General features: G+C 42.6%; 2 protein-coding genes and 1 pseudogene across 2 annotated transcripts in view; 2 read left to right on the top strand and 1 right to left on the bottom strand.

Moving 5' to 3' along the window:
• LOC125533198 (WRKY transcription factor 71-like) overlaps positions 1-4,512 on the top strand; it is a 13,114-nt gene extending 8,602 nt beyond the window's left edge. The window contains exons 2-3 of the mRNA XM_048696935.1: positions 3,536-3,694; positions 4,176-4,512. Of these exons, the coding sequence (XP_048552892.1) occupies positions 3,536-3,694; positions 4,176-4,512 (496 nt within the window). The remainder of the gene's footprint in view (positions 1-3,535; positions 3,695-4,175) is intronic.
• Positions 4,513-4,543: 31 nt separating this feature from the next.
• LOC125533196 lies at positions 4,544-7,848 on the bottom strand (annotated as a pseudogene).
• LOC125539872 (ADP-ribosylation factor-like protein 2) lies at positions 7,501-10,673 on the top strand. Its single transcript, XM_048703410.1, has 6 exons — positions 7,501-7,745; positions 8,990-9,055; positions 9,229-9,339; positions 9,698-9,860; positions 10,077-10,157; positions 10,390-10,673. The coding sequence occupies exons 2-6, from the start codon at positions 8,991-8,993 to the stop codon at positions 10,525-10,527; spliced, it is 558 nt and encodes a 185-aa protein (XP_048559367.1). The 5' UTR covers positions 7,501-7,745; position 8,990; the 3' UTR covers positions 10,528-10,673.
• Positions 10,674-12,250: the final 1,577 nt, after the last annotated feature.

The following is a 12,250-nucleotide window of genomic DNA, read 5'->3' as shown; positions in this document are numbered from 1 at the left end:
TTAGCGGACTTGCCGCTCTTCTCATGTTCGCACTCCTCAAAGCGGTTAGGACACTTCGGAGCCCAGTGATTAGGATCACCGCAGACATGGCAAAGTCCCTTTCCCTTCTTATGAGAATTCTTCTTGAAGTTGGTAGAATGTGATGGCTAGTTCTTTGTATCAAATTTGCCTTTGCTCTGAGTTTTGTTCTTATTGTTTTTGAACTTGTTGGGCTGGGAGTTCTTCTTCTGTACCATGTGGGCACTAGAACCTCCCTCAGCAACTCGAGCACGTGTGTCCTTTGCTCTCGCCTTCTCTTCAACATCAAGAGTACCAATGAGATCCGCAATGGAAAACTCCTGTCTCTTGTGTTTCAGGGAAGTAGCAAAATTGTTCCACGAAGGTGGAAGCTTGGCAATGATGCCTCCGGCAACAAATTTGTCCGGCAACACACACTTGAAGTATTCAAGTTCTTTTGCGAGCGACTGTATCTCATGAGCCTGCTGTACAACAGGGCGCTCATCAGTCATCTTGTAGTCATAGAATTGCTCCATGACGTACAACTCGCTGCCGGTGTCCGAGGCACCAAACTTGGCCTCGAGCGCAGCCCACATGTCCTTGCCGTTGTCAAACGACATATACGAATCCACAATGGAGTCATCAAGAACACTCAGAAGAGCGCCTTTAAAGAGGGTCGATCTTATCAAAAGCTTTCAGCTGTGCTGGATTAAGATCTCCCTCAGGCTTGCCCTTGGTGGCATCATAGGAGCCCATGGTCTGAAACCAGTAGACTGCTCTCGTGCGCCACCTTTTATATTGCGCCCCCTTAAAGGCAGGCGGCTTCAGATGCGCAGCAAAACCACTCGGAGTAAATTGCATATAATCAGGTTTTTGGATTGTTGGAAATATGAGCAAATTACTATGAGATTTAATCCGAATAAACAGAAGATAAATCATGACCACAGCAGAAGAGATTAAACTAATCATGCGAACTAGCATAGCAGATGAACATATCACATCTAGGGCACATACTAGAAGCATGAATTCTACCACGATCTCGAATAGGAAGGATAGAATCACATACGGTGCAGCGGGTGCAGCACCGCCGGCGTTGACGTTGTCGCCCATGTCGTCGAGGACGAGGTTGCCGAGGTCGGGGAAGAAGTCGTCGTTCGCGAAGTCGTCGCTGCCAGCCGTCGCGCGAGTGCGCTCCCCAAAATGCTGATCGCCCCTCTCCCGTACAGGATCACGAGAGGCGGGGTTCCGGAGGCCTGCTGTTCCTTCTCGCGGTGCACGCCGGAAGGAGGGATGGAGAAGACTTGCTTGGCGGCGCAATGATCTGAAACGGTGGTGAGAAATCATACGAAGCGGCGGCGGTGCGGGCCGGGTAGGTCGTGGGAGTAAACCCCACGTCCGAGTCGTCACGATCCAAAAGAATCGGAAACGGTTCAGTAATTAACGCATCCGTTAATTATTAATTAATGACTCATTAATTTTCCCATGCAGCAAAAATATAGACAACGTGCATAGCTCTGTCCTCGGCTCGGCTCAATCCTGCAACCCGCGGCGCGGCGTGTCGCGTCGTGACGAGGCGAGCGAGGAGGAGCGCGCCTGTAGGTCTCCTCTTCTCATGCTAATACAAGTGGTAGAAGAGCTCACCTTATAAAGAGGTGCAACTCTCTCTCAACTTTCAGGGTGGAACTAAATTTTAGTCTCACTCACTCCACTCACATGTGTGCATGAATGAGCCAAAAGAATTTCAAAATTTTAGTTGGGCTTTGGGCCAAAGGCCTACTAACAAAATTCCAACACAACCGTGTGCTAACTGAATCCCAGCTGATCCCCTTGTATTTCTTGCCCATCGATCGATCATCACATGCGTACATAGACTTTGTCGATCAGATGGAAGAAGTGTAGATCCATCCACTGGTACGTGTTCTTGCCATATCACTCTCGGCCTCCATTGATCTTCTCGGCCGGACGGTCTGAACGCGAAGATACTGCCGCACGTGCCATACCGGATTTAGGGCTCGCCATCCGTCAACTTGTCACCTACCTACCTACCATTTCAAACAAACAAAGGTTATCCAATCAGTTTCGTGGGTAGCTACGCCAGCTGGCGAAAGGGGGATGTGCTGCAAGGCGATTAAGTTGGGTAACGCCAGGGTTTTCCCAGTCACGACGTTGTAAAACGACGGCCAGTGAATTGTAATACGACTCACTATAGGGCGAATTCTTGTTTTCCCTACCCCTTGAGTTCATCTTGAATTGCTTGTATTATCTTGATGCTATTTTATGAGTCGATAAAACTGCCTTTTATCAAAAAAAGATTTTGCGCTGTTGCCGTTTAGACCTAGCTATGTTGCTTTGTACCGAGAGACAGACGTGAGTGAATTCCAGCTTTTACCCTCTATTTTGATATTTTTTTACATTAATTACCTTATTTAGCGATATTCCACCCGTTTTAGCCATTTAGCAAAAGTTTTACCACATTTTACCCTATTTAAAATTTTGTGTGTGACTTGACCGGCTGTTAGGGGCTTTGTACCAAATACAACAATAAAGGCAGGCACTTCTACATGTATTAACTCTGTACCGGTCACCATATTTGCTACCTCGGTATTCAAATGTGTAGATGCATCAGATTTAGTAAAGTAGTATATTTACACCAGTTTAATCTGATCCACAGAATCATGCAAACTAAGGTCGTATGTGATAGTATTAAAGAAAAACATAGATGATTTCAGATTATATCGGTAACAGTTTTCAATGGTAACATGCCACGCTGATCATATTTGTTACCTAGGTATTTAGATATGTAGGGGAGAAGATTGACGTACCGGCAGCCGCCCACTCCAACGTTCACCAGCAGCCACACCTCTTGCCTGTCGTTCTTCGCCTAGGTCGGCCTACGCCCTCCTAACAAAGGAGGTAGTGGTTTGGGGCAGGATCATGCATGCAATTGGTGCATGCCGTAAATATTGGAGGCCAGCATGGTGTGGTCCTACTCGTGAGTTGTTTGTTGGATGCGAGCGACCTGCTCTGATGCAATCATATCATACTAGGCTAGTCAGGAGAAGTTGTGAGGACCAGTTCAGCAGGAAGAAAATAGTCAGGAAAAAATCATCGATGTGGCATGCTAGCTGGACCTGTCAATTGGGACTTGCCGGTCAGAATGCACACAAAATTCTAAACAGGGTAAATTATGGAATCACTTTCGGTAAATGGGTAAAGCAGATAAAATCTTGCTAAATGAGGGTAATTATTGTCGAAAATATCAAAATAGAGGGTAAAAAATGGAATTCACTCACAGACGTTGTTGTTTGCATGAAATGGAACTGGGGTTCCACCCCTGTTTCCAATCAAATGAAAGAAAAGAAGAACCGGCCGCTCAATGCAGGCTCATAACTAGCTAGTTTTCCGGGCAACTTCTTGTTTAGTTCCGCTTTGCATGTAGAAATTGTACTGTCGGTTACCGTGGCGAAATTCTCAGATCATGCACGTAAAACTAAGAATCACTAATGATGATCCTCATTGCGTTGACCGACTGATGCAGGAGCGCCAAGAAGGAGCAAGAGAAGAAGGGGAAGGGGGAGAAGAAGGCCCGTGGCTCCCGTGTGGCCTTCGCAACCAAGAGCGAGGTCGACCACCTCGACGATGGCTACCGCTGGCGCAAGTATGGCCAGAAGGCCGTCAAGAACAGTTCTTTCCCAAGGTACTACCTCCTTACATTCACCCCTATGCGTATGTGTTTCGAAAAGAAAAAACATGCCTTCCACTTCTCAGTTTTGCTCCTGTAGTGAGCTTGCAACTTCAGTTTAGAGATGGTACCCCAAATGTTCTGAGTCGAATTGCAAGACTGTAATATGACCGCAACTTGCTTTCGTTAGTGAAATCGGAGAGAAACAAATAACTTCTACAAAAAAATAACATTTCACTTTCGTTGCGATGATCATCTTTCTAAGTTTGAACAACACAATCTCTTGCTTGAAATTAAAGTTTCTACGACACACAACACATGTAATCATCTTGATTAGGCATCACGATATGCATATTTAGACAGCAATTAATAAATCTTGCTAGAATCCTCATGAAAAATATGTATGTGTGCATGCATGCATGGTGAGGGCAGCCATATGCTACGACAACAATTTAGCAATGCATTGCATTGAAGTGAGATTCTGAAACACGTGCAGGAGCTACTACCGGTGCACGGCTGCGCAGTGTGGGGTGAAGAAGCTGGTGGAGCGGTCGCAGCAGGACCCTTCCACGGTTGTCACCACCTACGAGGGCCGCCACGGCCACCCAAGCCCCATCATCGCCCACCATGGCGCACGGATGCTAATGGCCACCAGTGCCGACACTGCCTACTCGCTTGCCGCGCTCCAACATCACCAACATGGCTTTTTTCCAACCGGTACTGATGTCTACACTTCGTCGGTGGCACACCGAGTGTCGGAGTATGGCGGCATTCAGTTCCATGACGATCTTCTTCCGGATGCCACGATGGGCTACCAGCAAGGGTATCGTTAAGTCAGTCACTACGAGTATGTACATAATATATCTATAGCTTCAGTTTGGCCTTAATTAGCAAGGCATGGAGCTGGCCCATGGCACATACATTTTTTGTTTCAAACTGACAGGTACAAATGTTTGTTGTCCTGGGTTTATTTTGGATGTTGAAATCAAATTCTTCATATCTAGCTACTCCACTTACAACCTTCCAGCGCCAGTCCTCGAGTTTCGGAGGCCCCGGGGAGAACTCAAATGAATGGGCCCAGTGGCGACATTGGAGGAAAAAAATGATCCCATACATTGATAGAAAAATAATTCTTGCAAAGCTATAATAAACAGTGGTAATTTTCCTTGGTAAATAATACTCCAGGCCATAAATAACAACGTCATACTTCAGGTCTAAATCAATTACTCCCAAAAAGTTTCCATCGCTAACTTGGTATAGTTTCTCATTTGATCATCAAAAAGCCAAATTATGCTTGGCAAGAAACTTCACTGCAGCAACAATTCTAATCAGAACCTGTCTCCATCGCTCTTTCTCCTTTGCAATTTCTTGTTGCAGATCTTTATCAATTGTCACATTTTTACTTAGCCTCAGTCTTACCTCATTCCAAGTATTCATGTTAGTGATATGCTCAACACTATTCTGATGAAGTTTGAGCTTCTCGCTTAGATGCTTCCAGTCCATTAGTCCTTCAGATGCTAGTAAATTTTTGCTACTTTCGGACTTGAACAATTTGCAGCCAAAACAGTAAACTTTATTCACATGTTTAGAGTACATCAATCACTTCCGATCACCGACCTTCCCATCACTAAGCTTTCTTGAGTAGTAAGCGCACGAAAAATGTCTTCCAATATTATCGGTTTCGAATACAAGATTGTATTCCCTTGTAGGCCCTTTCTCAATCAGAATATCTCTTGCTTTATTGTCAAGAGCGTCCCAGTTTCTAGGGTCATAGATATCAAAAGGAGAAGATCCTTGTTCATCAACACTTGTAGGATTCTCACGGCCACTCAAATTTATAGGAGTCTCATGGGCATTGTTTTTCTCAATTGTGGTCTCATTCTCAGCAGGTTGTTGTTCTTCAGCACCATTGCCATCTAATTCATCAAGATTATCAGTAGTGTCATTCCTCACAACAAATTTATGCATAGCTCCCTTCTGAGTTCAAATAAACTTATCTATTCTTTTCCTCTTTGTTCTTTTCTCGAAACCAGATAAATGTTTTTTTGGGCAGCATGTTTGTAAGAAAAGGATTGAAGGCACTTGAAGGCTGAAGGAGTGAAGGTTACAATAAATCAGTGACACTCTGTGTTCTTCAGGCTGCAACTATCCAAATTCGATCATCAAGGAAACAATAAGTCCAGGACCAAGTCGGCAACAACAGATCGAACTCTACTCCAAGGCCACTAGCCCACTACTTGTTGTAAAAAGAAGAATATAGATTAATCACTAGATTAAGATTGAGGGCTAAGAGAAATTAATCTTGAGATTTACCTTTGTCTCCTGCTATTCCTTGCAAATGCATCTAGCGGCAGCAGCTGTCGAAGACTCGCAGTTGCACAGTGTGCAATGCAGGAATGTCATGCGGAGTTTTTGTAACACAATGTATGTAATTGTGAATACTTTGTGCGTTGTCTAAGATATGTTGCACAATATATAGAAACTCAATACTCCTGAGCATACAATGCAAGAGCTGGCTGTGCTATTTGGTTGCCAAGTAGGCACTTTATCTCACACTTACCTTGGCTTTCCACGGAGCCTTACAAACCTGGAATTGAAGACTTTGTTTCCATGCTGGATAGAATTGAAAATAGATTATTGGGCTGATCCACACTTCTGTCAACTAGAGATAAACTTATCCTCATCAAATTAATATTCTCTATCATGCCCATCTTCTTCATGTCCTCCCTTTTGATCCTTGTGACAGCGGTTAAGCAACTTAACATCTACCTCAAATATTGCTTTTGGAGGAAATATGGCACCCAGGAGAAAGGTTTTGCATTAATTGCCCATGACAAGGTTTGCTTGCCTAAAACTCATGGCGGTACGGTCGACCAGTAGAACGGCCAACCGTTGACTTTTGGAAAAAAAATTCAAAAATTCAAAAAGAATCGGAAATTCAAACAGGTTCACGAGTTCAAACAAAGTTACTGGATTTGGAATTTTTTTGCAGAATTCTAAAAGTAAATAAATTCAAAAAGAGTTCATAGATTTTTTTAAAAAAATCATCCATTTTGATTTAAAAAATCATCAATTCTGATTAAAAAAATTCATAATTTTTTAAAAAGTACATAAATTTTGAAAAAAAAAACTCACGAACTTGGGAAAAATGCATAAATTTTCATTGATTTCAAAAAAGGTCCACAGATTTTAAAAAAGTTTGCCAATTGTAAAAATAGTTCGTCAATTTGCAAAAGATCACAGATTCAAACAAACTTCATCAATTTGAAAAATGTTCACATGTTTCAAAAAAAACTTTCACGAATTTTATTAAAAAATTAAAAAAATGCACATTTAGAAAAAGAAACAATAAAATAAGGAAAAGGAAATAAATAGAAAAAAAAACCACCAGCAAACTAAAAACACAAAAAGGAAAAACCAGTCGAAAGGTTCTAGAAGGCTCGCAAAAACGACTGGAATCTTCTAAAAGCTTCCCCGATTGATGTAAAAAGCCGTTCATAAATAGAAAAACAACGACTTTATATGAGCCGGCCCTAACCCATTAGACTGGAGGGGTGTGCGCCAGAAGCCGAATCGTATATACATAAGAGAAACAAGACGTTATCTCCATTAACTTATTTATTATCTCAACATACATGCATGAAAAAAATCCGCTAAGCTATTCAGCCATTCATATGAAAATGTTTTATCTAATTATTATTCTACTTATATTTAATAAATATTGATACAATTATACATACTCATCAAATATAATAAGACATGTATTTATTTTCAGCAACCAATTGGCCTACAGCTTAAAAAAAACCTACTCATGCACAGGAGGCACCCGTACTCAAAAAAAAAAGGCCACCCGTGCGGCCGTGCTCTCCCGCAGGGCGGCAGTCTTGCTCTGTCCGTGTCGATTCCCCTATGCTCCTCTAGGCGTTCCGATCTGCCGCTTGCCTCGCACCCTCGCCGTCGCCAGGCGCCACCGCGCCAGTCGGGAGTCGGCAGCAGGCCGGCGTGCCCAGCCGTGCAGTCCGCTCAGGCCGTCAGCCGCCCTGATTTGTCAGGAGACCGGAGGCAGGTACGGTCCCATTTCAGTAAATGAGAACCATTTTCTGCTGCTTTAATTTCAGTCATACCTGATAGTGCCCAATTGCCCATAATATAAGTGAATCAAGGACCATTCCGCGTGCCAAATGGACTGGACAAAGTTCAAACTCAAATAGTCAGAAGAATGGATCCCTTATGATTTATATCTGTAGAATGCTCTTTAGAATAGGCAGCTCAGTTAAATCTGCATCTTCTGATGGATATGATAAAATGTTTCCAGTTTGAGATAGTACCTCATTCTTAAGCTCATCTAGCAATGTTGTTAGTCTTTCCCTGGTTTTCCGCCGGATCTTATCTCAGCACGTACAAGTGATCGGAGAGCATCCAAGTACTCCTTGCGTTAGTGCTTAGATACGTCCATTTGAGTGACAAGTAATTTGGCACCGAGGGAGTACACCTGAAGGCATGAGAAATTATTCATTGTCTGGGTCCTCAGTCCACCCTCTCCATTCCCCATTTCTGTAACAAAGATTAATGATACATCATTTCCATGTTAAACAAACACTGTTTGAAATATCTGAATATGTTGGACCTGTAGGCTACAATCTGAATATAATCCAGTTTCATGTTCAGAAACATGCAAACTGTCTACATGAGGATTTTAGCATGTATGTAAGACCATATCGATCTATTTCTATGTGCTATTGGTAATTTAATTAGAACGTTCACATGTAATATCTGTTGTCAGCTTTTTTAGGAGGTGGACCACCCTGTTTTAGAAATTAAAATCCTAGATCCACCATTGCTTCTGGTGGGTAAGCTGAAATTGACTGATATGGGACAGTGGCGTAGCAGTATATGAATGTACAGATCTTAGATTTATACTTGGTGAAAGCAGAGGCAGTGGCAAGAATTGTTTTCTTAGTACAACCCTGAAATTCTGAGCTGAACATCGCTTCACAGTGGCGTGCCGTGCTTTCCAATCTACCTCCGGCTCATGTCTTCTGAGATCAGACCTTGCTTTGAATTTAAGTGAGATACACAAACCATGCCTGAATCTTCACCGATTATCAAAATTATGACCCTGCATCATCACCAATTCCTAGCACAGTTTGTTATTCTGTCTGTGTGATACTTACGTAAACATTGGGGGTTCCTAGCAACCTGACTGAGTGTCTCTAACTGCATTAGAATTTCACAAGTATTTTTCATGTGTGGCTGTATTCCCCGTCTTTATCTTACTTTATACTGATTCCTCTGCTGGGCCACCTCCAGAATGGGTCTCCTCAGCATCATCAGAAAAATCAAGCGCAAGGAAAAGGAGATGCGGATTCTCATGGTGTAAGTTTACTGCTCCATTCCTTTCGCCTAATTATTTTACCCCAGAATCCTCCTATCCCAACGCACAACTGTTCTTGGTTCTTTCGTTGATATGTATGCTTCTGGACTTTCAAGGTTTGTGTCATTCAGTTCTTTGTTCTTGTTGGTTTAACTCACCGATGTCAAATTTACAGTGGCCTGGACAACTTGGGTAAGACGACAATTGTGCTCAAGATAAATGGGGAGGATACTGGTGTCATCAGCCCTACTCTTGGTTTTAATATCAAGACCATCCAGTACCAAAAGTATGTAGTGCATTCATTGCTTATTTGTTAAGTTAATTTTTCCATAACAAGAAACATTGCTTCCCGTTAAATATGTTATATTCATCTGTTATGTTTTCATCCTACTACGAGGCAAGCGGCATGGGTGGTTGTACTTTTACCATTGAAAGTAGGCAATGCGATTACTAATCTGCATTTATCTGAAAGAGTACTAAATCACATCGGTTAAAATACTACATACTTTGGCCGAAATTTTGGCAGCTGCTTGATGCCCATCACTCATGACTCATGGTGGTCGAAAACTCAAAGTGCATCGAGTACATTCATGGGGAACAGCAGAACAAATTGACAAGAATTGATAATGGGGTGATTGTGGCAGGTACTCGCTGAACATATGGGATGTCGGGGGTCAGAAGACCATCCGTTCGTATTGGAGGAACTACTTCGAGCAGACTGACGGTCTAGTTTGGGTGGTCGATAGTTCTGATGTTCGAAGGCTCGATGATTGCCGTACTGAGCTCCACAATCTTTTGAAAGAAGAGGTAAACCTCCTAGTGAATACAACTGATCATCTGCTATAACGTAATTTCTCTGAAGTTTTTGCTTTGAGTAACTTTGCAGAAAACTAGCAAAACAGAATGTTTACTGTTAGCATAAGAAAATTCTCGGGACTGCAAATTTGATTACCTAGCATCTTTGTGCTTAGTTTATATATTATTGTTCAACTATTCGGATGATCCTTGAATTGTTGATTACAGAGACTGGCTGGATCATCGCTACTAGTTTTCGCAAATAAGCAAGACATTCAGGGCGCTCTGAAGCCTGACGAAATTGCCAAGGTAAAGCATACTAGTCCAGGAGCATGTATTATTCATACTGGCATACGTTGGTCAATCTTCCTACTTGGAGTCACATCATCTGTGTATCTTCGTTTTAAGGAATAGTCGAAAACTAATCGCACTATCCCAGCAAGCATAGCTCCAAGATGATTTTAGTTATTTTGACCGACTCAGACTCAAGTTTAGCAGTGTCTAGAAGTTTGATGATAACAGATTTGAGTTTTGGATTCAGGTTCTGAATCTTGAAGTGATGAACAAGGACCGGCACTGGAAGATCGTTGGCTGCAGCGCCTACACCAGCGACGGCCTGCTCCAGGGCTTCGACTGGCTTGTCCAGGACATCGCCTCCCGCATCTATGTCCTCGACTGAAACAGCAACCAAAGTCTGCCGATTTAGCCACATACGCTACTGTTGTTGGTTACACAGCCATAGGCTTTGTCTCGCTCGTAATATGTACTGTAATCTGATCAGGTTTGAACCAAACCATGGATGGCATTAAGTTTTGCACTTTCCTTGTGCTCTTTGTGTAATGTAACCGGCGGGATCAGTTAAGATAGATGTGTACAGCGTTGCTCGGTTTGCAGCAAGTTTTACGTCTTCCTTCTAAAGATGCATGCACAGAACATTAGAATCACTTCAGAAAAGACAGAAAATGCGCAACCAGGAGGGAAAAGATATTTTGCAGCTATAACTTTTGCAGATCAACTGGTATCTGGGTCCTCAGTTTTATGTGAAAAACTTTGATGAATTTGCAGCAAGTTTTGCATCTTCAAGATATGCGTGTGTGGGAGGACCGCCCCTGAGGTCTTAGCTGAGCTCAAGGTCTGCATATGTCCAGCTTAAGCTCCAGAGCATTATTTGGTTTCTGTAATTTTTACATGTATGCCTGCCTGTTTGGGTCATCTTAACAATCCCTGCAGCAGTAATGAGGTTTTTCTGTGTTCTAAAGTTTGTTACCAACCCTCTCTTAGGTGATGTGGTATTGTGATCAGTGGTAAAATCCAAATCGTGGAACAACTGCTGTTTTTTAAATGACAATAGTGGTCTTCCTCGATGGTTTACAAGTTTTGTATTGAAACTGAATTCTGTTCCTTTGGCTTTTGACATTATTTTTCCATTCGATCCAAAATTGGGGTATTTACTTTTTTGACATAACTGGGGTATTTACTTTCTTTAGTTTAGCCCTGATTCGGTGCGTTCCATTCTACTCCCTCCGTTCCAAAATAGATGACCCAACTTTATACTAATTTTGTATTAAAGTTAGTGCAAAGTTGAGTCATCTATTTTGGAACGGAGGGAGTATGACTTAATCAGAAAATCATATTACTAGAAAGCTTTGATACAATGTTCTCCTTTCTATCTCTGTATGTAATGGTTTTGAACTTTCCTTATCATCCTGCTTCTCTTTCCAGAGGCATTATGCAAATAGGCCGATTGTTGAACTTGAGACTGCAGCGGAGGCTCTTGTTTGATGTTATGTAAATTTTCTCTTTCAGCTCGAAATATGGTTTCCCCCCATAGTTTGCTATATCTATATAGAAACATTAGAATACTGACTAGTATTTGCAAAGACCTGACGCTAATCTACACTTGCCATACACGATATAACTTATCGTACTTTGGTTCTCTGTTTGTTTATCTGAAGACAACTGAATTGTCTCAAAGAGATATAATGCAAGTTTCATTCTAAACATTGTCTTGAGGAGCATGGCGATATCCTCGTTCTCGATCTGGACATAGAAGCATAGCAGCTCTCGTGCCCGCTCCTCGTGGCCGATCCTCAGCCTCCGACCATGTCCCAGCGGTTGGCTCATGGCAGCAGCCTTGCCACGGAGGTTCACCCTCTTGAGCCACCGGTCTGTCAGGATCAGGTCATCGACGTCCTCGGCGCCAATCACCACCTGCACTCCTTCACCGGCTACGTGACGCTCCGTCTTCACGATCTTTTCGGGTAAGACGAAGTGGGTTAGTAACAGAGTATTATCAGATCACTGCATTAATCAGTGGCAACTGCATCTGATGAGTGGCAGTTGCAACCGATCACTGCTATGATCTGAACATAGCACTAGCCAAGTGCAACTGTCACTAATCA

Source organism: Triticum urartu, chromosome 1, assembly GCF_003073215.2.
Source record: "Triticum urartu cultivar G1812 chromosome 1, Tu2.1, whole genome shotgun sequence".
NCBI lineage: Eukaryota > Viridiplantae > Streptophyta > Magnoliopsida > Poales > Poaceae > Triticum > Triticum urartu.
The sequence above is the reverse complement of the archived record's forward strand: the minus strand, read 5'-3'. Positions and strand labels throughout refer to the sequence as shown.